The 25,110-nt window shown below is 42.5% G+C and overlaps 1 protein-coding gene across 1 annotated transcript; it reads right to left on the bottom strand.

Annotated features, from left to right (window-relative positions):
• Nucleotides 1–10,492: 10,492 nt before the first annotated feature.
• LOC120990746 (protein ZBED8-like) lies at nt 10,493–17,881 on the bottom strand. Its single transcript, XM_040419651.1, has 2 exons — nt 17,789–17,881; nt 10,493–12,316 (listed from the first exon to the last, which is right to left on the bottom strand). The coding sequence occupies exons 1-2, from the start codon at nt 17,879–17,881 to the stop codon at nt 10,493–10,495; spliced, it is 1,917 nt and encodes a 638-aa protein (XP_040275585.1).
• Between the last annotated feature and the right edge of the window lie 7,229 nt (nt 17,882–25,110).

The raw sequence follows: 25,110 nt of genomic DNA, 5'->3' as shown, positions 1-25,110 counted from the left end.
CTTCTATTCTGATGCTGCCACCTTCCTAATGCCACACACCTGCTGCCAGGTGCTCCTACTGCCTCCCACCATCTTTAGTTGGTACTGGTATTGCCCCCACCTAACCACTAAGGCTCTGGGCCACTCTGTGGTCTGCTCATGCTGCCGCCAGCTCACCACTCTGTCACTGGGCTACTCTGTGGTCTCCTCATGCTGCTGCGAGCTCACCACTATGTCACTGGGCCACTTTGTGGTCTCCTCATGCTGCTGCCAGCTCACCACTATGTCACTGGGCCACTTTGTGGTCTCCTCAAGCTGCTGCTACCTCAACACTCTGTGGTTTCCTCATGCTGCTGCCAGCTCACCACTATGTCACTGGGCTGCTCTGTGGTCTCCTCATGCTGCTGCCGCCTCACCACTCTGTGGACTCCTCATGCTGCTGCCAGCTCACCACTATGTCAATGGGCCACTCTGTGGTCTCCTCATGCTGCTGCCAGCTCCCCACTCTGTCACTGGGCCACTCTGTGGTCTCCTCATGCTGTTGCCAGCTCACCTCTATGTCACTATGCCACTCTGTTGTCTCATCATGCTGCCGCCAGCTCATCTCTATGTCACTGGGCCACTCTGTGGTCTCCTCATGCTGCTGCCACCTCAACACTGTCACTGGGTCACTCTGGTCTCCTCATGCTGCTGCCACCTCAAAACTCTGTCACTAAGCCACTCTATGGTCTCCTCATGCTGCTGCCAGCTCATCACTATGTCGCTGGGCCACTTTGCGGTCTCTTCATGCTGCTGCCAGATCACCACTAGGTCACTGGGCCACTCTGTGGTCTCCTCATGCTGTTGCCACCTCACCACTATGTCACTGGGCAACTCTGTGGTCTCCTCATGCTACTGTCACCTCAACACTCTGTAGTCTCCTCATGCTTCTGCCACCTCACCACTCTGTGGACCTCTCATGCTGTTCCCACCCTCCCCACTCCATGACTGGGCCACTATTTTTCCTTTTTGGCCTGGTTGACATCTCCATTTATTTGACGCCTCTTCTCATCTGCCAGAAGGAAAGAAAAATGAGACAGACAACGGATCTTGTCTATGTAGCAGCTGTAAGGCCTGTATGACATGGTCCATATTTTGCATCAGAATTGGCTTATAATGTGGTAGCCAAAAGCAGGAGTGGGTAAAAAATGTCAAGTCCATAACTTGGCGACCGTCTCTATGCTGGTAAGGCCAGGGAGCCAAACCAAGCACCCGTGGCAAAAACTGCAGTGACCTGTTCACACAAATGGAACCCAGAAACAAACACACAGAGAAAGGTCATGCAGAAAAAGGAAAAAACTGGGAGGTCAATTCAGTACCAAATAACAGAGCAGAGAGAGAGAGATCCAATTCAAGCTGATGTCAACTCCAATAGTGACAATACAAACAGCAAAATAGCAACTAGAGAACAGCAAGAAAAACCTATAACTGGCAAGGATGTATTGCCAGCAGGGGTTTAAATAGAACACTCAGTCTCAGGATCAGAACCTAGTAGGTTATAACTCAGTTCTCCATTAGTCAGAAACACTAGCTCACAGCAGGGATCAGCTGAACAATCAGCCTACTGCTAGTCTCCTCCAGCTCATGCCCACTGTGTGGAGAAAGAGCATAGCATCCCATTGCTGATGACGCTGTTGCTTCACCAGGCGTCGTAGCCTAGCAGCATGTCTCTCCCAGCCCAGCCGCTCGGAAGATCTCTGCACTGGAGCCCAGACAGGTAAGTTTGTGACATTATGTTTGTATATTCTACACACACAAAGTCCGCTATACTTTTGCTAAATCTAATATATAAATGTATATACAGTACAGACCAAAAGTTTGGACACACCTCATTCAAAGAGTTTTCTTTATTTTCATGACTATGAAAATTGTCGATTCACATTGAAGGCATCAAAACTATGAATTAACACATGTGGAATTATAAACATAAAAACAAGTGTGAAACAACTGAAAATATATCATATTCTAGGTTCTTCAAAGTAGCCACCTTTTGCTTTGATTACTGCTTTGCACACTCTTGGCATTCTCTTGATGAGCTTCAAGAGGTAGTCCCCTGAAATGGTTTTCACTTCACAGGTGGTGTGCCCTGTCAGGTTTAATAAGTGGGATTTCTTGCCTTATAAATGGGGTTGGGACCATCAGTTGCGTTGAGGAGAAGTCAGGTGGATACACAGCTGATAGTCCTACTGAATAGACTGTTAGAATTTGTATTATGGCAAGAAAAAAGCAGCTAAGTAAAGAAAAACGAGTGGCCATCATTACTTTAAGAAATGAAGGTCAGTCAGTCAGCCGAAAAATTTGGAAAACTTTGAAAGTAAGGGCTATTTGACCATGAAGGAGAGTGATGGGGTGCTGCGCCAGATGACCTGGCCTCCACAGTCACCGGACCTTAACCCAATCGAGATGGTTTGGGGTGAGCTGGACCGCAGAGTGAAGGCAAAAGGGCCAACAAGTGCTAAGCATCTCTGGGAACTCCTTCAAGACTGTTGGAAGACCATTTCAGGGGACTACCTCTTGAAGCTCATCAAGAGAATGCCAAGAGTGTGCAAAGCAGTAATCAAAGCAAAAGGTGGCTACTTTGAAGAACCTAGAATATGACATATTTTCAGTTGTTTCACACTTGTTTGTTATGTATTTAATTCCACATGTGTTAATTCATAGTTTTGATGCCTTCATAGTCATGAAAATAAAGAAAACTCTTTGAATGAGAAGGTGTGTCCAAACTTTTGGTCTGTACTGTATATAAATATGAAAAAAGCGGCAGCACAGTCTCAATGGATGTGAGGGTGCAATGCCCTCAAGGAGACCAGCATAGCACCAAAATACAATAATAATAGAACAGGCAGCACTCCAAAAGTGAAAGAGTAAAAAAACTTTTATTCACCTATGTGAGTAAAAGTTTTTTTTCACTTTTTCACTTTTTCACTTTTGGAGTGCTGCCCGTTCTTTTATTATATATATATATATATATATATATATATATATATATATATATATATATATACACACACATACACACAGTATATTTATACACACACTTTTTTTTATGGAAAAAAATGGGCCATAGTGTGTTTTTGTGTATATAGTCTTTTCTATACTAATGCTAAAACCCATAACTATAGCTATAACTTATTTTTTTATTTTACTTTTGATAAATTTTTTATTTTATTTTACTTTCAGAAAAAAAAGTGAATTAACAGTCAGGACAGGAAGGGGTTAATTTAATGCAAGTGGGGTCACTGTTCGCTTTACAATCAGCAGGGGTCACACTCACATCCAGTGCCGGTGCAAGGATTTTTGCCGCCCTAGGCAAGATAAAAATTGCCGCCCCCCCCCCCCCCCTTATCAGATGATCTGCCCATATCATGTTCCACCCCTTTCTCAGCTTTTAAATAAAAAGAACTGCTAGGTTTCCCTTAGGGTTAATCCAGCTTCTTGTAGCTGTCTCTTTTTGCGGAACGGAATTGCGGACCCATACATTTCTATGGGGCCGCACGACGTGCGCCCCTGATCCGGAATTGCGGACCCGGATCCGCAATTCCGATCCTGAAAAAAATAGAACATGTCCTATTCTTGTCCGCAATAGCGGACAACAATAGGCATATTCTGTTAGTGCCGGCAAAATGCGGAACGCACATTGCCGCTGTCCGTGTTTTGCGGATCCGCAAAACACACACGGATGTGTGAATGGACTGGTGAAATGTGAGGTAAATTAGTTTCCAATGTAGTATTAATAACTAAACAATTAAATAATAAACATATTGCATTGTCTACTTACCACCAGGACAATAAGATGATCTGGTCTCTGGCTGCAGTCTGGCTCTGCGGACTCCCTTGTCACTCTCCCCCCCCCTCCCCCCTCCCTTGTCACTCTCATTATTCCACCCCCCCTTGTCACTCTCATTATTCCCCTCCCTCCCTTGTCACTCTCATTATTCCCCCCCCTCCCTTGTCATTCTCATTATTCCCCCCCCTTGTCAATCTCATTATTCCCCCCCCTCCCTTGTCAATCTCATTATTTCCCCCCTCCCTTGTCAATCTCATTATTCCCCCCTCCCGCCTCTCTTCAATCTCATTATTCTCCCCCCCACCTCTAATGTAGCGTGGCCGAGCTCTGTTCATTTGTTTCCTGTACCCGGCCGGACTGACAGGAAGCGCACACTAAGTGAGCACTTCCTGTCAGTCCAGCCGGGTACAGGAAACAAAAGCTCCTGTACCGCAGACCGAACAGAGCTCGGCCACGCTACAATAACAAAAGAACAGAGCAGACACAGCAGGCACAGGCAGGCTGCGCAGCAATGAGCCGGCGGCCGGAGATTCTTTAGAGCGGCAAGCGCTCAGCCACTCAGGAGGCGCAGCATGAGGGGCGCCGCCGGCCGAACTTATATAACCAACTTTTTCTTTTTTTTTTACACCGCAACGGGCGCCCCCTGCTAAATGGCGCCCTAGGCGACTGCCTAAGTCGCCTTACTGGTGGCGCCGGCCCTGCTCACATCAAGATCTTAGCCGAGCACACCACTGCTGGATTTTTTTCACAGTTGACAGTATCACTGCAACCTCATTTCCAAAGACCACTTTGCCTGGTCCCTGGATCATCACTGTGACCGCAGCTGTTTACTTAACATGGCTCTGTGAGATCGTAATGTGACCCAATGCTTTTATATGGGGGGTTACAGTTAACAGCTTACCACCCGACAATTAAAGTCATGTGGAAGTAAGTAAGTGGTTAATATATTAGAGTTTTCTCTTTCTACCTTCAGCAGCCACTAGATGAAGCTAATGAGCTAACCAATATGCTATGTATGTATAGAATTCTAAAATAAAACTGTATACAATATATACATATTGTCCAGGGACAGCTGTAGGCATCTAGACTATTACTGATTAGTGCTATATCCAAGCAGGGGCTTTGAATTTTGCATTAAAACATTTGCTTTTATCATTAGGCTAGATTGCAACTTTCTGTAGCACCACCTATTTAATTTTAACTATTGCGCTACAGCTGCAGTCCAAAAGAATAAATTAAGTTAATCTTGTGTACTGCGCCTGCCACTCAATAGTTAAAGGGCACCTGTCAGCATGATCAAAGCAGGCATACTGCTAGGTAAGGTTTAATCTTGCTGATCTGTCTTGTGAAAATCGGTTGGGCTGTTCCCGATAAAGAGACTTTTATTCTGCATGCAGATGAAAGCTTCACAGCACCAAGGGTTGAGGCCCAGACGCTTATCTATGCATTTCTACTTCTCAGTGCACTGAATATCTCATTTGCATAAAGGATATCAAAAAATGTATTGGGGACACCACAACCAATTTTCATTTTAATCAGCAAAACAAGCCCTATCAGGCAGTAAACCAGGTTTAATAAGGTTGATCTTGCTGACAGGTGCTCTACAGAAAATAGCAGTGTAGCCCAGGCCTTATAAATACATTGAGGGAGATTTATCAAAACTGGTGTAAAGGAAAACTGGCTAAGTAGCCCATTGCAACCAATCAGATTCCACCTTTTATTTTTAGAGCCCCGTTAGAAAATGAAAGGTGGAATCAGTGTTCCTTTATACCAGTTTTGATAAATGTTTCCCACTAAGAAATGAAGCAAACCAAAAGTTGAAGGCTATTTAGATTCACAAAAACTGTATTCTAGGGTGGACAGTCACTTTAAGGATAGTTCAAAGTGAACTAAATATTTTATCAATTCCTCAAAAAATGCTAATTATTTGGAAGAATGAAAGTAGCAAAGTGCCATCCCATTAATCTCAAAGCGGATATTTCCTGAATGTAATCAGAAATGTACGCTTAAATGTTATTCTTTCTTTGTCTCATTAATCAATTTTTTTTTTACTTTGCCTGGACTACTTTTACTGGTACATAGCGCAGTAAGTGCCCTAAGTAGGGAACAAACTATCCATTCTAATTCATAATGCTAGAAACACTGCTCTACTGCTGTCAGAATTGTCTATGAGATAGCAAATAGACTTCATATAGAAGATAATAATATAGTACCTTGAACAAAAAATGAGTTGTAAATTTACATGCCCTGCTGTGTCACTTTTCTTCCCAGGAAAAATGATGTATCAACATAATACATTTCATAAGCATGTTTTACATAAGAACCGCTGTAAATTAGCAACAGTAAAGCCAAGAACTTTAACTTGGCTCCATAAACTTGAGCTTGGCTTTTTTAAAATTACCTGGAGAATAATTGGCTCATTATCTTATTCTGCTGGCTCGGCAGAAACGTATGAATCTTGTTGAGGGTTTAGACTGTTTTGTTCAAACATAAAAGTTGTGCTTTTTACAATCTTACAAAGCCTTACTTAATAAGGACTCAAACTTCTACTTCTCATTTCCATTGGTTATTGTTTGTTTATGACCAACTAAAAAATCATCACTTACATTATTTTGTTATACAGTATTTTTCGCTTTATAAGGCGCACCCCAGGTTTAAGAGTAGGAAAATAAGAAAAATATATTTTTCATCAGACCTCATATCAGATCCTCAGATCAGACCCCCATAAATATCAGGACATCAGATCAAACCCCAATAAATATAAGGACATCAGATCAGGCCCCCATATCAGGCCATCATATCTGACCCCCTTATCAGGATATCACATCAGCCCTCCATGTCAGAACCCTATCAGACCTCAGATCAGCCCACAATGTCAGACCCCCATCAGACCTTAAATCAGCCCACATTGTCAGACCCCTATCAGACCTCATATCAGCCTTCAATGTCAGACCCCCATCAGACCTCAGATTAGCCTACATTGTCAGACCCTCATCAGACCTCAGATCAGCCCTCAATGTTAAACCCCATCAGACCCTAGATCAGATTAAAATATAAACCTCCTCTTACCTATCCTGCGCCACGGCTCCTCTTCCCTTCCGGCAGAAGTTGTGCTCCCCTGTCTTCCTGGCCTGCGCTGCTCTGTCACCTGACTCATTGCAGCGTCAGGTCATAGTGCGCGCACTACGTCCTGACACTGTACGCGGTCAGGACAGTGAAGTGCCGGCCCCAGCAAGGAAGACCAGGGAGGGTGAGTACTACAAGAGCTTGCGGCGCTTCGCTCCCAACTCCCGGCACATAATTCATACTAGTGAGCGCTTCCGTAATAAAAGCGCTCACTAGTATTCGCTTTAAAATACGCACGTCCATTTCCCCCCCACTATTGGGGGTGCGTCTTATAAAGCAAAAAATACGGTATTTACATAAGTTCATTATATCGGGGAATATAGGATAACATTTACAGTTCAATTATTTATTAAGAATGTGATATATAAGGAACATGGTCCAAAATAATTATTTATTTCACTTGTTAATTACCTAAATTTCATACTTTACTTTTTATGTAAAGATTAAGGCCAAAAACTTAGTTTAGAATTTGGTCCCCACAAATCACATAACATGATTCTTTCATACAGGTTTTCTGTTATTACTGTAGTTTTTAACAGATATGCTCATGTAGTTGCTTACTTCATGTATATCCTCTTCATGCATTTTTTTTTTTTGTTTTCAGTTTTGATGAGTTTTTACCATATAGCAAATCACTCCGTTTCTTTCCATCCAGTATGCATCTATAGCTGGCTGTATCTGTCCAAACCCAGGATGAACTTCTCCCTTCTCTGCCTCAGCTCCGGCACCGTCCCTTACAACTCCCAGCTGCTTTATAGTTTCTCCCACCCTGCTAGTTACATAGACACTCCCCTATCACTGCCCCTGTTGCGGTTTTGACAAGCCCACAGACATAACATCAAAGAAAATAAGAAAGATCTGCATAGACATAGTCATGTGACCACAGCCCAGAACGGAAGATAGGAGCAATAATGGTAAAATAAATACATTACAAAATTACAGGTACTTTCATAAATTATTATAATAAAGGAAGTTGATGCAAACTGGAAAAACTTTAAACAACCATTCCTTTTTTTGTTCATTTCCTAGTTTATCTTCTCCTTTACTTTTACGTGTTATTATACTTTTAATTACTTTACTACTTTATTATTTTTATTACTTTACTTTTACTTGTTTCCCTTTTTCAGAGATGCTATTTTATATTTAACCTTGCATTCAATGTTTATTTTTTTGTTTCAGTTTTTTTTGGGGAGGGTGTTGTAATTGATATGTTTTTGATGCTGATATTTTGTTGGATTGATCTGTCTTTCACATCATTCTTATTTCCCTACAGATTGTAAGCTCTTGTGAGTAGGACCCTCATTTCTGTTGTTTTGTTGTATTATTGATTAGTTTGTTACTGTGTATCATCTGATTTTAGCTGTACATGCACTCTCTGATTTGTAAGTGTCACAACCGAGAGTGAGGAAAACTCTCAGCCGTGCGATGTTAGCGGATGGATGGTTGCTGCTAGGCCAGGACCACAGAATCAGGGAGCAGGTCACCTCCTATCGCGCCCCATATGCTGACCCTGACTCCTATCCGTATGAGCCAACCCAGAAGGTAGGAGGGCTCATACTCTGGAACCTTGGATCCCTATTAGCCCTAAGGAAATCCCTGGACTTAGGAGCAGGGTAAGATGACCTGTTCCTCCAGGACACGGACGAACAGGAGTCTCACTGGCCAAGCTGCAAGGAAGGGGGAACAAATACAGACATATGGATATGGCAGGTGAACAAGACTAGTTCCAAACCTACCTGCCACAGCCTTGCTGACTGGAACCCATGCACCAGTACTGCTGTCCACACAAACACTAAGTAGACAGCACACCACAAAACACACAGGTAACCAGGACATCCATAGCTGTAATAAACATAGAAAGGATAACACATCCACTTAACATCATACATTGGTTTTATGACCACAAGGGTGGCCCTTACTGGAAGATGGTATAATACCAGGAGGATGACCCCAGCAAACAGCATGGCTGGAGTACCCCTCAGCTACTGGCATCCAGCAGGAGCTAAATAGCCCCAAGTAGCCACACCCACACACAGACACACACTGGAAAGGGAATTAACCCTTTCAACACAAGACAGCGTAGTGAAGCCACTTAAAGGGGAATACACACACAATAAACCCCGTGCACACCAGACAGGGAAAGTGCACAGATATAAACACACGTTGCCAGGTGTACCCGCATGCACCTGACAGCAAGCTACCTAGCAACAGCTCAGGCTGCTATGCTGCCAAATACAAACATGTTGCCAGCAGCAACCACACGTGAGGCAACAAACAAGCAGCCCTCACCATGTGGTTGACAACAAAACCAAAACCGCAGGCAACTGCATGCGGATAAGGAGTCACGGCCATAACCATGGTCGTGACAGTAAGGTGCTGCATAATATGTTGGCACTAGATAAATAAAGATTATTATAATTATTGCTTTCATCTTGTTTTATTATGTAGTAAAATAATGAAATATTTGCAACACAAAAAATAATTAGACATAATATCATAACTAATGCTTCCAGTGTGAGCAGCTGATTGTGGGTTTTCATGTAGTGTGATTGACATTTTATGTTACGCCACATGTGTGCTGGCAGAACATTTGAAACATATTCAAGTTCATCATCATATGCAGATAGATGCAACATTTTTAAGATTGAATGAAAAATATGTACAGGTAGCACTACTGCGTCAGGTCTCCCGGATGTGCCAACAGATTCACCCAATCTATAAAAATGTGCTATATAGGAAAAGCCTGGGCACTCTCTATTACCTGGAGTAAGTGGTACTTTAATTATAAGAATATTCAGATAAAATCAATAACCATAAACAGTGAATAAATACACAATAAATGCATATATGAATAAAAGAATGTGTAGTCTGGCCAGACTTAAAATAGAACAATATTCTCCAGTAGAATTCGAAAATATGAGGAACTATTGGGAGGATCCGTCTTAAATCTGTTCTCACTGCAGTATAACCATCGATATAATAATCGCAATATAATTGTTTATCGCATAAAGTTTCTGTGCGTTTTCACGATTGTGACAATGTTCGGATAAAAAATCTGTGTGTCTCCACAATCAATGTTCAAATATTCTCATGACTGTAGTCTTAGAACTGTACCATTCGATTATAATATTAAATTAAAATGTTCGAATCAAACTAGACAATCGACTCCAAAACCAACAAAAACGCTTTAGTTATACTCTATATCAGTGGTTCTCAACCTTTCTAAAGCCGTGACCCCTTAATACAGTTCCTCATGTTGTGGTGACCCCCAACCATTAAATTTTTTTCCTTGCTACGTCATAACTAATTTTGCTACTGTTATGAATTGTAATGTAAATATCTGATATGCAGGATGTATTTTTATTGCTACAAATTGAACATAATTAAAGCAGAGTAATTAATCACAAAGACAAAATGTTATATATTGTAAAATATTTATTCCTAATTACAAATAAATGAAATTTTGTATTGAAGCATGGTGTAGCATGGGTAACATACTTAATATAACAACAGTAAACAACATCGCTACATTTTGCAACAGTATGCATAAAACAGCCAACATTAGTGCGAAGGTTGAGATTGCTTCCTTCTCACCAGATCAGAAATTCTTGGGGCAGTCTTTGCAAGAGCACACCGAAGATCATCTTCCACAACAAGTCTACTTCTGTATTTAGACTTGATAACCAACAAGCTGGAAAACCCTGTTTCACATAGATAAGTTGTTGGAAATGGAAGAAGAAGGCGCAACACAGTCTCAGACAGAACAGGATATGACTGCAAATGCTTGATCCAGAATTTTGTAACTGGCATTGTAGAGAAATCAGTTCTCGCTGCATCGTTGTTAATAAGTTCAATGAACTCCTCTTGTGCTGTCTCAGGAACATCTTCAACTTTGACTGTGAATGGGCTTCTGGCCAGAGCAAATGGGGTATCCGGTAGATTTGGAAAGTACAATGAAATTTCATCTTCAAGCATATGCAAGTGTTCTTTCACAGAAATTATCATTGTAATTATTTTGTCTGGTTCAATGCCATGTTCCTCAAAGAAAGCAGCTAAGGTAGGCAACATGTAAATATTATTGTTATCCAATTTTTTTTGCCAAAGCTGAAGTTTCATTTGGAATGATCGAACCTTTTCAGACAAATCAAGGCACGTTGCATTTGGTCCTTGCAGTGATAAATTTAACTCATTCAAGATGACAAAGATGTCAACCAAGTAAGCCATTTTCTGCAGTTCACTTTTATCGCTGAAAAGTGCCTCAAACTGTGGTTTTGCCTTCTGATTAAAAAACATTCTGAGTTCATCACGAAGATCAAAAACACGTTTTAAAACTTTTCCTCTTGATAACCATCTCACTTCAGTATGAAATAACAAAGCATTGTGTGTCGCATCCAACTCGTTGCACAGTTGCGAAAACAGTCGACTGTTTAAACTGCTCGCCTTTACAAAATTGACACAACTTATGACGCTTTTCATAACTTCCTGTAAATTTTGTGGCAGCGTCTTCGTTGCTAATATTTGCCTATGAATCATACAGTGAGTTCCAATGACTTTTGGGGACTCATTCAGTACCAAACGTTGAAATCCAGATCGACATCCTAGCATAGCTGGAGCACCATCAGTACAAACACCACAAACCTTTTCCCAAGAGATCTGATGCTCTTTCAGAAATGATCCAACTTTGTCAAATACATCACGTGCAGTAGTTGTCGTTTCCAGAGGTTTGCAAAAAAGAAACTCATCTTTAAAGTCGCCATCATTAATATACCTCACAAAAACCAGTAACTGTGAACAGTTTGCCTCGTCTGTAGATTCATCAAGCTGGATACTAAATATTGGAAGTGGAGCAGATTTAATTTCCTGTACTACCTGACTAAGAATATCAGTCGACATGTCATCTAATCGTCTGCGAACAGTATCGTTAGATAAGGAAATTGCATTCAATTTCGTAACATATTCGTCTCCGATCATAACTCGAACAATGTCTTTGGCCGCTGGCAACAGTAAATCCTCACCAATGGTGTGAGGTTTCATAGCTCTGGCAATTCTACGTGCCACCAAATATGAAGCTTCAACGGCTGCTACGTTTTGTTTGTAATACCTGCCACCAGTGTCAAGTCTGGCTTTTTTGAGTGCATCAGCTTTGCTTCTAAAATAGTTGGTATCCCTGCCCGCAAAGCTCGGATGCTTGCTATCAAAATGGCGTTTTAGTTTGTTTGGCTTCATAGATTCAGCTGATAGAACTTCACAACAAATAACACATTGTGGTTTCTCAATCCCTACTGTAATTATTGAGGTAAAACCATACTGTAAAAAATCCTCACTATATTTTCTTATTTTATGGTTCTTCTCTACACGATCCATTGTCATGGGGTGGTTTGTTATCTAAATGAAAATAATATATGACAATAGCTGATGAACAATAATTCAAGTGTTGCCCTGTCTTACCTCAAATGCCTTTAACACAGCAGCTGCTTTCTACAATACCTGCTCTCTGCAGATGTGTGACCAGTTTGCATAAATACAGTGGCGCCAACCCCAGTGTCCGGCTGGAACTCCCGTGGCCCACGTGGAGAATTAGGTCTGATGACCCACCAAAAACACGCACAGACACTGATACACCAAATGTTAATTCAAATACACAAGTATTCATTCATAACCACAGAACTTTAGCATAAATACAAAATATTTGTAAACCAAATAAATAACTTTAAAATAAATAATAAACAACTGTAGTAATAGAGTAATGAGCGAGCACTCATACACTTGGCAACCAAATTGACATGTGCAGAAAATATTTATTATATCCCCATAAAATACAAGTAATAAAATTTATAAGAACAATGTAGCAATAATATACAACATTACAGTCACATATTGTGGTAGATATGATCAACACTATATTCATATGACTCAATAGTGTCGATAAATTCAATAATAATATATATCACACCAAGAAACTTCAAGTATATGCTGTTATTTGGGAAGAGGGGGTATTATCTTCTAGCGCTCTATCCCAATTTGGGAAACTGAATGTCACTGAAAATGTTGTAGGTGTATTCACTGGGAGCGCAATATGTTCATAAAGTGTCCACAGGAATCCTGATAATGTGAAAAGTCTCTTATAGCTGATCCTTTTAAGCTCGATATGAGCTTTGGATTGGAGAAAACTTTAAATCGATGTTTGGCTTACCGTCTAGCGTCTGCTGTCTCCCTATTGCTTCAATGGAGCTTTAAATATTTGCCGGCTTATTCAGTCGCTCCATACAGCAAGCTGGTTTAAATTTCGCAGGAGTTCCAAAGATCGCAGGAGTTGCCACTCTGTTCCGCAATTTCCTTTGGTGCAGCTTTCGACGATAAGAATAGTTAATACTTTACTGTAGAGATTTTCTTCTGTATGGCCATACAGTATTATCGGAGGCTTTTCAATGCAGGTACATCACTTGTTTCACCATACGCGTTACGGGTAGATTCACTCTCCCTTCCTCAGTGGTCAAGTGTCTGCCTGCTCTGCCTCCATTTTTATCCATTCCTTTGATTGCTTCCCAAATCTCGGACACCTGTTGTTCATGCTACTCCCAGTTTGCAAGGGAATCCTCCCACATAATCAAGGGATGATTCTATACAGCCTTGATTTAAAAAAAAAAAAAAAAAAAAAAAAAATTCTTTTTTTTTTTTTTTTCCTCTTGCAGTTTCCATGCGTTTTTTATGCGTTTTTTGGGGACACATGCGTTTTTTGGCCCAGATGTCCCAATTGGTGTGATATATCATTATGTGAAATATAAACTTGATATCTGATTGCCAACACTTATAAAATGACTTTTTATAATAAAATATTAAATAATAAACAACAAATACCCCCTAAAAAATAAATCAGCGGTGCTCAGGGTCCCCCAAATAAATAAATCAGAAGTGCTCAGGGTCCCCCAAATATATAAATCAGCGGTGATTCATGTCCTCCCAAATAAATTAAGCCTTGCTCAGCCAAATAATTAAAATAAAATTAGCCAGGCTCAATTAAATCATTGGTGGCAGTGGTGCCCAGCGGTGGTGTCATTAACGAAAAAAACTCGGACCTCAGCAGACAGGCGGCCCGACTCACCCGTCCAGACGTCAGGCTCCTTCAAGCACAGGCAGTGATAGGACATCACTTCCTGTGCGCGAGGATAAGGGGCCGCTGCCGTTGTGCGGGTGTAGCGTTATACTACCCTACCTCGTGAGATTTCGCTACCTCCTGACTTCCTGTCGCACTGCTAATGACGTGAGGAGGCGGTCTTGAGTTTTGACGATCTACGCATGCGCAGACCGACAGTTTATGGAAAATCAGCGGAGTTCAGCTTTACACCGGGACACTGCGCATGCGCAGGAGAGCCTCAGTAGGGAAATATTACGGCTCAGTGCGCAAGCGCGGCTAATTCCGGCCGGCGTGAAGCTGAACTCCGCTGAAATTTTCCATAAACTGTCGGTCTGCGCATGCGCAGATCGTCAAAACTCAGGAACGCCTCCTCACGTCATTAGCAGTGCGACAGGAAGTCAGGAGGTAGGGAAATCTCACGAGCAGTGGCGTCTCTAGCTTTCAAATTTTGGGGGGGTACACTGGGGGCCAGGACAAAAGTAGGGGGGCAGCTATAACAAAGATACATTTACACAAGTACGCTTAGAAATGCTGCGATACTTTACCCAATACCTAAAACCGCAACAGGGAAGAAAAGTCCAGCTGTCTGTGGATGACACTTTTATAGAGAGGGGGATCTGTGGATGACACTGCTATGGGGGGATCTGTGGATGCCACATACCGTATATAGCATCTTATGCTATATGTGTCATCCACAGATCCACCCCATGACAGTGTCATCCCCATTTCTCCCTCCATAACAGTGTCATCCACAGATCTCCCTCCCTATAACAGCGTCATCCACAGATCTCCCTCCCCGCCTCTCACAGGAGTGTACATATATAACAAACATATTTCACATGAACACTTACAGTTACTTGGCTTGGCCCTTGGGGATCTCGGACGCCACTTCAACACTTGGCCGGGGGCTCGGCGGAGCTGATGTTGTGTTTTATCCTAATGAGAAAGATTTCATAATAAGGATTTGGAGAAGGGGCAGAGGGATAGCAGAGCAGGGAGAGGCTGGTGCTGCTACTAGGGGGTCATACCATGGGGGAGTAATAGAGCCCACCATAATGCCCCCCAGTAGAAATAATTCTCCTTATAATGTGACAGTGCAAAAAATACCCCCTTATGCCCCCAGTTGAGCTAATGTCCCCCATAATGTGCCAGTATAAAATACCCCTATATAGTGCCCCTAGTGAATGCCTCCATAGTGCTCCTCTCCCCCCTTCCTGCTAGTGCCCCCCCATAATGTACCAGTATAAAATGCCCCATATATCGTGCCCCAGTAGATGCCCTCAGTGTCCCCCATAATTTGCAAGTATAAAATACCCCTTCTTATTGCCCCCGTAGATGACTCCATAGTACTCCTCTCCCCCCTTCCCCATAGTACCCACCATAATGTGTCCCAGTATAAAATGCTACTGTACAGAGCCCCCCATATAAAACACCCCTTCTTTGTGGCCTCAGTAGATGCCCCTATAGTGCCCACCAATAATGTGCCAGTAATAAGTGCCCTCAATAACGTGCCACTGCCAGTAACAAGAGCCCCCCATCACGTGCCAGTAATAAGCCCCCCATCATGTGCCAGTATTAAGTCCCCCCCATCATCATCATGTGCCAGTATTAAGTCGCCCCCCCAATCATGTGCCAGTATAAAGTCGCCCCCCCAATCATCATCATGTGCCAGTATTAAATCCCCCCCATCATCATCATGTGCCAGCCAGTATTAAGTCCCCCCCATCATCATGTGCCAGCCAGTATTAAGTGCCCCCCCATTATCATCATGTGCCAGCCAGTATTACGTCCCCCCCATTATCATCATGTGCCAGCCAGTATTAAGTCCCCCCCATCATCATGTGCCAGCCAGTATTAAGTGCCCCCCCCCATTATCATCATGTGCCAGCCAGTATTAAGTGCCCCCCCCATTATCATCATGTGCCAGCCAGTATTAAGTCCCCCCCATAATCATCATGTGCCAGCCAGTATTAAGTGCCCCCCCCCCATTATCATCATGTGCCAGCCAGTATTAAGTGCCCCCCCATTATCATCATGTGCCAGCCAGTATTAAGTCCCCCCCATAATCATCATGTGCCAGCCAGTATTAAGTCCCCCCCATCATCATCATCATGTGCCAGCCAGTATTAAGTGCCCCCCCCATCATCATCATGTGCCAGCCAGTATTAAGTCCCCCCCCCCCCCATCATCATGTGCCAGCCAGTATTAAGTGCCCCCCCATTTTCATCATGTGCCAGCCAGTATTAAGTCCCCCCCCATTATCATCATGTGCCAGCCAGTATTAAGTCCCCCCCCCATCATCATCATCATGTGCCAGCCAGTATTAAGTCCCCTCCATCATCATCATCATGTGCCAGCCAGTATTAAGTCCCCCACCATCATCATCATGTGCCAGCCAGTATTAAGTCCCCCCCCATCATCATCATCATGTGCCAGCCAGTATTAAGTGCCCCCCCCTATTATCATCATGTGCCAGCCAGTATTAAGTCCCCCCCCATTATCATCATGTGCCAGCCAGTATTAAGTCCCCCCCCATCATCATCATGTGCCAGCCAGTATTAAGTCCCCCCCCCATTATCATCATGTGCCAGCCAGTATTAAGTCCCCCCCCATCATCATCATGTGCCAGCCAGTATTAAGTCCCCCCCCATTATCATCATGTGCCAGCCAGTATTAAGTCCCCCCCCCATTATCATCATGTGCCAGCCAGTATTAAGTCCCCCCCCCATTATCATGCGCCAGCCAGTATTAAGTCCCCCCCCCATTATCATCATGTGCCAGCCAGTATTAAGTCCCCCCCCATCATCATCATGTGCCAGCCAGTATTAAGTGCCCCCCCCATTATCATCATGTGCCAGCCAGTATTAAGTTCCCCCCCCATTATCATCATGTGCCAGCCAGTATTAAGTCCCCCCCATCATCATCATCATGTGTCAGCCAGTATTAAGTCCCCCCCCATTATCATCATGTGCCAGCCAGTATTAAGTCCCCCCCCATCATCATCATGTGCCAGCCAGTATTAAGTGCCCCCCCATCATCATCATGTGCCAGCCAGTATTAAGTCCCCCCCATCATCATCATCATCATGTGCCAGCCAGTATTAAGTGCCCCCCCCATCATCATCATGTGCCAGCCAGTATTAAGTGCCCCCCCCATTATCATCATGTGCCAGCCAGTATTAAGTCCCCCCCCATCATCATCATGTGCCAGTATTGTAATAAAATAAAAAAAAACACATACTTACCTCAGTGTCAGCGATGCGATGCAGGCCTCTTCTGGCCTGTGTCCAGCGCTGTAAGGCTCAGGCGGCGTGATGACGTCACGCGCCGCCTGCGCCGGCCTCTGATAGGCTGCCGGCCTAGTGCGCCGGCAGCCTATCAGAGGAAGGGAAGGGGACACACCCCTCCCTCCCCTGCACCGCCGCAGCACAGTCAGATTACAAGGGAGATGAGCGCAATGGAAGCGCTCATCTCCCTGTGCTTGACTGCGGCGGCGGCGGCTCACTTAGGGGGCGGGAACGGGGGCATAATAGGAAGCCTCAGGCGACCCCCAGGGAAGGGACGATCGACCCCCAAAGGGGTCGCGACCCCCAGGTTGAGAACCGCTGCTCTATATGGTGTGTTTTACTCACAAGCCAGGTCCGATCTCGGGCGGAATCCGGTGTATAGACTGCAGCGTCCCGCGTAGTAGTTGCACCAGGCCCCCCGCCCCTGCATACTCACGTGAGTGTTGAATATTTCACCAGAGGTATGTAGTATATTGAAAGTGTTGGTTTCTGCTGTGATGTCAAAGATTATGGTATTCTTTGCCAACATCTAAGATATACGAATGTTTTCCCAACTGGCGCCAGTGGCTTCATACGTAGTTCCGGTTCATGGGATGTCACGAACTTAGGTATAGTTGCGAACTTTTTACCATGAATTTTGAAATAGTTGCTATAGATTGCGGTTGTCTTTATGTTGTAAAGGAGGATCCTCCTTTACAACATAAAGACAACCGCAATCTATAGCAATGATAAAGGGCCAAGTGCTTGGTCTGAAACACATAAATGCACTAATGATGCACAGATTTTATCAGGTCAGAGTAGATATTACTGATTGGTACACTAAGTATTGTTGTGACATCACAGCACTATGTCTGTAGCATGTATGTATGGACAGCAGAGAAACAGTAATTCCTATCACACTACCTAACACCCTGCACTGGAACCTGTCAGCTACACTATATCACTATCTAACCTACACTGACTATCTCCCACTAACTATCTGTATTATATATATATGAGCTAACTATCTAATGTAATTGGATAAGGAATAGGATCCAGATGAAAGCACAGAGCACAGCAATGTCACTGCTCTCTCTCTCAGAACTGCAAAAAAAACTGCAGAAAATGGCTGCTGGGGAGTTTCCTATATAGTAAGGGGGTAGGCAACTTTCCTATTAGTTGCTAGGCTTATTGCTAAGCTCTGACAAAGATATTGCAGCCTTCTTATTGGCCCACAAGCAAGAATGGAGGTTACTGATAAAAAAAAAAAATAATCTAGAATATTTGCGATTACGAATATACACTCACCTAAAGAATTATTAGGAACACCTGTTCTATTTCTCATTAATGCAATTATCTAGTCAACCAATCACATGGCAGTTGCTTCAATGCATTTAGGGGTGTGATCCTGGTCAAGACAATCTTCTGAACTCCAAACTGAATGTCAGAATGGGAAAGAAAGGTGATTTAAGCAATTTTGAGCGTGGCATGGTTGTTGGTGCCAGACGGGCCGGTCTGAGTATTTCACAATCTGCTCAGTTACTGGGATTTTCACGCACAACCATTTCTAGGGTTTACAAAGAATGGTGTGAAAAGGGAAAAATCCAGTATGCGGCAGTCCTGTGTGCAAAAATGCCTTGTGGATGCTAGAGGTCAGAGGAGAATTGGCCGACTGATTCAAGCTGATAGAAGAGCAACGTTGACTGAAATAACCACTTGTTACAACCGAGGTATGCAGCAAAGCATTTGTGAAGCCACAACACGCACAACCTTGAGGCGGATGGGCTACAACAGCAGAAGACCCCACCGGGTACCACTCATCTCCACTACAAATAGGAAAAAGAGGCTACAATTTGCACGAGCTCACCAAAATTGGACTGTTGAAGACTGGAAAAATGTTGCCTGGTCTGATGAGTCTCGATTTCTGTTGAGACATTCAAATGGTAGAGTCCGAATTTGGCGTAAACAGAATGAGAACATGTATCCATCCTCTGATGGCTACTTCCAGCAGGATAATGCACCATGTCACAAAGCTCGAATCATTTCAAATTGGTTTCTTGAACATGACAATGAGTTCACTGTACTAAAATTGCCCCCACAGTCACCAGATCTCAACCCAATAGAGCATCTTTGGGATGTGGTGGAACGGGAGCTTCGTGCCCTGGATGTGCATCCCTGAAATCTCCATCAACTGCAAGATGCTATCCTATCAATATGGGCCAACATTTCTAAAGAATGCTATCAGCACCTTGTTGAATCAATGCCCCGGAGAATTAAGGCAGTTCTGAAGGCAAAAGGGGGTCCAACACCGTATTAGTATGGTGTTCCTAATAATTCTTTAGGTGAGTGTATATCGCACTATATTCTACATTTTGGCGAATTCTCGAAGTGCCGATATTCGCAATAAAAATGTGCGATTAGAATATTTGCGATCAACACTACAGATTTACTAATCCTATAGATGGAGTAAATTTAGGCTGTTTAGACCTGCAAAAAAATGTATCACAGTGGTTCAGGCTGGATGATAAATCTTGTGCAGGGACAGATGCTTCTCTCTGACTCTATAACAACTATTCGTTGGCTTACTTCGAGACAGAATTTTATGCCAGAATTGTGGAGCAATTTTGGTGCAAATCAGCATATCTCAGACCATGTCCCATTTCCCATGAAGCCACACTCTTTTTTTGGACTGAGCAGAGAATTTCTATAAACCTAGATGCATCAAATTGCATTACAATTTATTCCAAAATCTTTTTGCGTACACATTAGTAAATCAGAAATGGATCTGGGACTAAATCCAACGATAACCTAGGATAAAGGTTAAACTACAAATCTTCTGGTACAGAATAAGAGAGAGCTGCTTATCTGTGAATATAAAATTATTTCATTGTTGTTGAATTCAACATTTTGTATGTTTAGAGAAAACTGTTCAAAAAGTTTTAAAAGTAGTAGAAATATGGTATATATTTTTAACCTACAAATGTAAAAGCTGGCAGTATAGAATATCCCAAAAACTGGTCATTAAAGACTCTCATTTAACCTCCTGATTACCAGAGACCATAGGCTGAGCCACTCATTAATATTATAGCCATATAATTAGGTTTTGGTTGCTTGCCACTAAAGATCGAACCTTTTACTATTGGGACATCAAGCAGCACACTCTAGGGATTAGGGTAACTAGAGAATGGTTATTTAACCTGTTCCTCTGTATGCGTTTTGGGCATTAACCCCGTCAAGACCAAGTCCATTTTGTTATTACATTTTTGTTTTTTCCTTCCCACATTCCAAGAACCATAATGTCTTAAGTTTTCCATTCACATAAGAGGGCTTATTTTTTGCCCTCTTAGAGCCTAGAGGTTATTTGTCCCTGCATCTCAAAGATAGAGCTTTTTTTTCTTTGTTATTTAGAATAAAAATACATTAAAGGGTGAGATAAGACATACCTCCTTTACTTAAAATACGCATACTTGATTATACACATATATTTACTCACTCCAAAAATTAAAACCATAAAAATTACAATTTGAATTAAAAACCATACGCATGTTTGGATTTTTGTGTATTTTGCTTTAGAGTGCATAATTGTTTTTAGTGTGAAGAACGACAATTGGATTTTATTGTTTATTAAAATGCTAGCAGCGTGGAACAGATATTGAGTGCCGATCGACTCTTTTTTAATATATAACTTTTCACGTGATTGGAGGTATCATATCGATCAGAGCACCTACCATTATCTCTGGGCTAGTTGTGCAACTCTTAAATATATCTATACCAAATTTTAGTTTTTATTGGTACCTTTTATTGTGGTAATCTGACTTTTCGTTCATTGTTATATTTTTTTTTTAGGGAGGACAAGGTGAAAAAAAATTGAGAATTGCGCGTTTTTCTTTTTTTTTTTCGTCACAGCATACACCACACACAAAAATTATTTTTATATTTTAATAGTTCAGATAATTTCAGGTGCGGTGATACTTAATATGTTTAATTTTTATTGTTTATTTTTATATGTAAAATATATCTCTTTTCATCTTTCTATGTATAAAATTTTTTTATTCTCTTAGGGGGCAAGAACCTGGGATATTTTGATCTGTTGTCCTATTCACTCTAATAAAGTTCTATTAGAATGAATGACATTCTGCCACTCTACCTGCTGAGCTATGCCTTGTGCACTGCTGAGCAGGCAGATCACTTTGACAGCCGTGAATCTTCAGCAGGCCCCAGGCTGTCTTGGTAACCGATCGGGGCATGGCGATTTCCCTCTGGGAACTCCAATGGGAAGGCAGAGGGAGCCACATCCCTCTGCCTTACCTTACATTGTCAATTGCTGCATCTGAGGGGTTAAATTATGGGGTTTGACATGATCACTGTTCCCAGTCATTGCAGCTGGGTAATGGCTATATTATACAGATGCCACTCGTCGTGTATGGAGCAGGCTCACTGCAGCAGCCTGCTCCATACATTCCCTCATACATTATCACGTACATGTACGTGATAATGCGTGAAGGCTTTAATGACCAAGCAATTTTTTTCATTTTTTATCTTTGCATTCCAAGAGCTATGTATAACACTTTTATTAATCCATTGATATACAGTACAGACCAAAAGTTTGGACACACCTTCTCATTCAAAGAGTTTCCTTTATTTTCATGACTATGAAAATTGTAGATTCACACTGAAGGCATCAAAACTATGAATTAACACATGTGGAATTATATACATAACAAACAAGTGTGAAACAACTGAAAATATGTCATATTCTAGGTTCTTCAAAGTAGCCACCTTTTGCTTTGATTACTGCTTTGCACACTCTTGGCATTCTCTTAATGAGCTTCAAGAGGTAGTCCCCTGAAATGGTTTTCACTTCACAGGTGTGCCCTGTCAGGTTTAATAAGTGGGATTTCTTGCCTTATAAATGGGGTTGGGACCATCAGTTGCGTTGAGGAGAAGTCAGGTGGATACACAGCTGATAGTCCTACTGAATAGACTGTTAGAATTTGTATTATGGCAAGAAAAAAGCAGCTAAGTAAAAAAAAACGAGTGGCCATCATTACTTTTTCGGTTGACTGACTGACCTTAATTTCTTAAAGTAATGATGGCCACTCGTTTTTCTTTACTTAGCTGCTTTTTTCTTGCCATAATACAAATTCTAACAGTCTATTCAGTAGGACTATCAGCTGTGTATCCACCTGACTTCTCCTTGTTTGTTATGTATATAATTCCACATGTGTTAATTCATAGTTTTGATGCCTTCATAGTCATGAAAATAAAGAAAACTCTTTGAATGAGAAGGTGTGTCCAAACTTTTGGTCTGTACTATATATAGATAGATATATAGATATATTTATTTTTATTTATTTTTTTCATCACATTATATACTGCTATTTTCCAACAGTTACAACCACCCTGCAATCCATCAGTGGTGGCCATGCTTTCAAACTATAGGGAAAAGTGCCGGGCCTCTCCAGTGGCCAGGACGATGGGACCGCATATAGGCTAATGCATTTTCCTATAGTATGCAAACATGACCACCACTTCTGCATTGCAGGGTGGTCATAACTAGTGATAATCGAGCACCAAAGTGCTCGGGTGCTCTGGCCGAGCACCCGAATATAATGGAAGTTGATGGGAGAACCCAAGCATTAAACCAGGCACCCCCTGCTCTGAAGAGGGGAGGGTGCCTGGTTCATAGGAAAAGGTCAGAAATTGATGGAAACACTACCAAAATGGTTCGGCAACAGCATGGGGAGGATGTCTCGATGCATCTTGGACTCCCAGGTCGCTGCTGGGAACCATGTTGTCCGAGTAGTACGCCACTTTTACAGACTGACAATAATATGCATAAAACCGAAAAAAAAATTTAGGAAACATTCTTTGTTGTCATCTGATATCTTGGGACCTATTTTTGAAATTACTCTAATTAAACGTTAAGTTTTATTCTGACCACATACTACTTCCTCTGTTTGACTCAGGTGGTCACCTACATTATTCAAATTGCTATTTTGTACTCAATTTTCCTTGGTATGGCAGGTTTCTTGTCTGTTGGTCTCAATACGGACACATGGTTGGATGAGGCAAAGGAGGTCTTCTGTGACAAATCATATGTGCAAAAGAAATTTGTTCCCTCTTTCAAAACTGCTTTCAAGGAATTGAATAAACTTTATAAAGAACATTTATCCACCTCGTGGGAGGTGCAGAGCCTCGAAAATTACATTAAGCATGGTATTGTTCCCAGGGGCCTGAGGATCTCAATCACTCCTGTCAGTCGACAGAGAAGTCCAGGCTTTAGTAACCGCTGGGAACAATTAGCCACCGCCAGCTCTCTTCAGTTCATGGTTTTGTTATTAGAGGAGGAGAAGTTGAATCTTGAGAGTCTGGGGGAGCGATTAAAGGCTCAGATTGAAGTCACTAAAACCTTCATCCAGGACCCCGACTTCACTAACAAAGAGAAATTATTGCAAACGTCTATAGAGAAATATCAATTTTATCTTAGAGAGCGGAAACACCGGCAATTTACTAAGGATCTTGCCGAGTTTAAAGACAATAAAGCGTATTCCATTCTCAAAGATAAAGTCACGGTCAGGGAGGTGGCCTCCGATCTATCCACTACGGAGACTGACCACTCTGATAGTGACCGTGAGCAAACGAGCTCAGTATCTAGAAGGAAAACTCAATCTAGGAGGGGCGGGGGACGTGGAGGTAGGGGAAGGGGTTTACGCCAGAGTTTTTTAGATCAGGCTATCCCCTATCCGTTGAGGAACAGGTCGCGGACACGGGATCAGCAGGCCCCCAGGTAATTAATCTGTCCCAGAGAACATTAAATAAAATTGAGATGGCTGTCCTCAGCAAGGGCCTATCTTTTGTCCCCACTCGCCGTTTTGACACCTTTACCTAGATAAAGGATTTAAATCTATTCATAAGAAAACTAAGGTGGCGCAAGTTCTTCAGACACAAGGATGAACGGCAGTGTTTGGAACTGGGTATCCCCTTGGATATTTTATCTGACGTCAGACTGCTGTACAGTTTGGAGGAAACAGCTGGAGGCTCATCTGGTCTGGGCCCTTTTACGACCCTTAAAAATAAAAGTACCAGAATGCCTCCTTCTAGCGATATATCATGCTTGGATATTTTTCTCCAACTGGTGTCAGCAGATCTGAAACAAATCACTTCTCTCCCCTCTTGCAATAATTGCACTAGGGAAGAATGGGAAGCCATCACTTCACTCAAAAATGACTCCACGATCACCGTCAAGCCCTCAGTCAAAGGGGGCAACACGGTGATCCTGGACACGGCTGACTATAAGGGCATGTGCAAACAGATCCTCCGGGACAAAAAAGCTATGAGGTTTTGCCATATAATCCAACTGACGTGTATTTAGTTGAACTTTTGGATATTTTACAGGACGCTAAAACCAAGAAATTAATTTCCGCAGAGGAACTGGACTTTCTTTATCCCAAGCACCCGGTGATCGCCACCTTTTATAGCCTACCGAAGGTGCACAAGGGGACAACTCCCCTTAAAGGTAGGCCAATTGTCTCGGGTGTTGGCTGTATCAGTCAAAACTTGGGTGTTTACATCGACAAAGTCCTTATGCCCTTCGTGGTGTCCCTGCCATCTTATGTCAGAGACACCATGGACCTGCTTAAGAGACTGGATGGGGTGAGCATTGATCCACAGGCCATTCTGGGTAGCATTGACGTCGAGGCTTTGTACTCATCCATCCCTCACACAGTTGGTCTCAAGGCAGTTGGACACTATCTTAGTATGAGGGGCTGTCAGTTC

Source organism: Bufo bufo, chromosome 2 (genome assembly GCF_905171765.1).
Source record: "Bufo bufo chromosome 2, aBufBuf1.1, whole genome shotgun sequence".
In the NCBI taxonomy this organism is placed as follows: domain Eukaryota; kingdom Metazoa; phylum Chordata; class Amphibia; order Anura; family Bufonidae; genus Bufo; species Bufo bufo.
The sequence above is the reverse complement of the archived record's forward strand: the minus strand, read 5'-3'. Positions and strand labels throughout refer to the sequence as shown.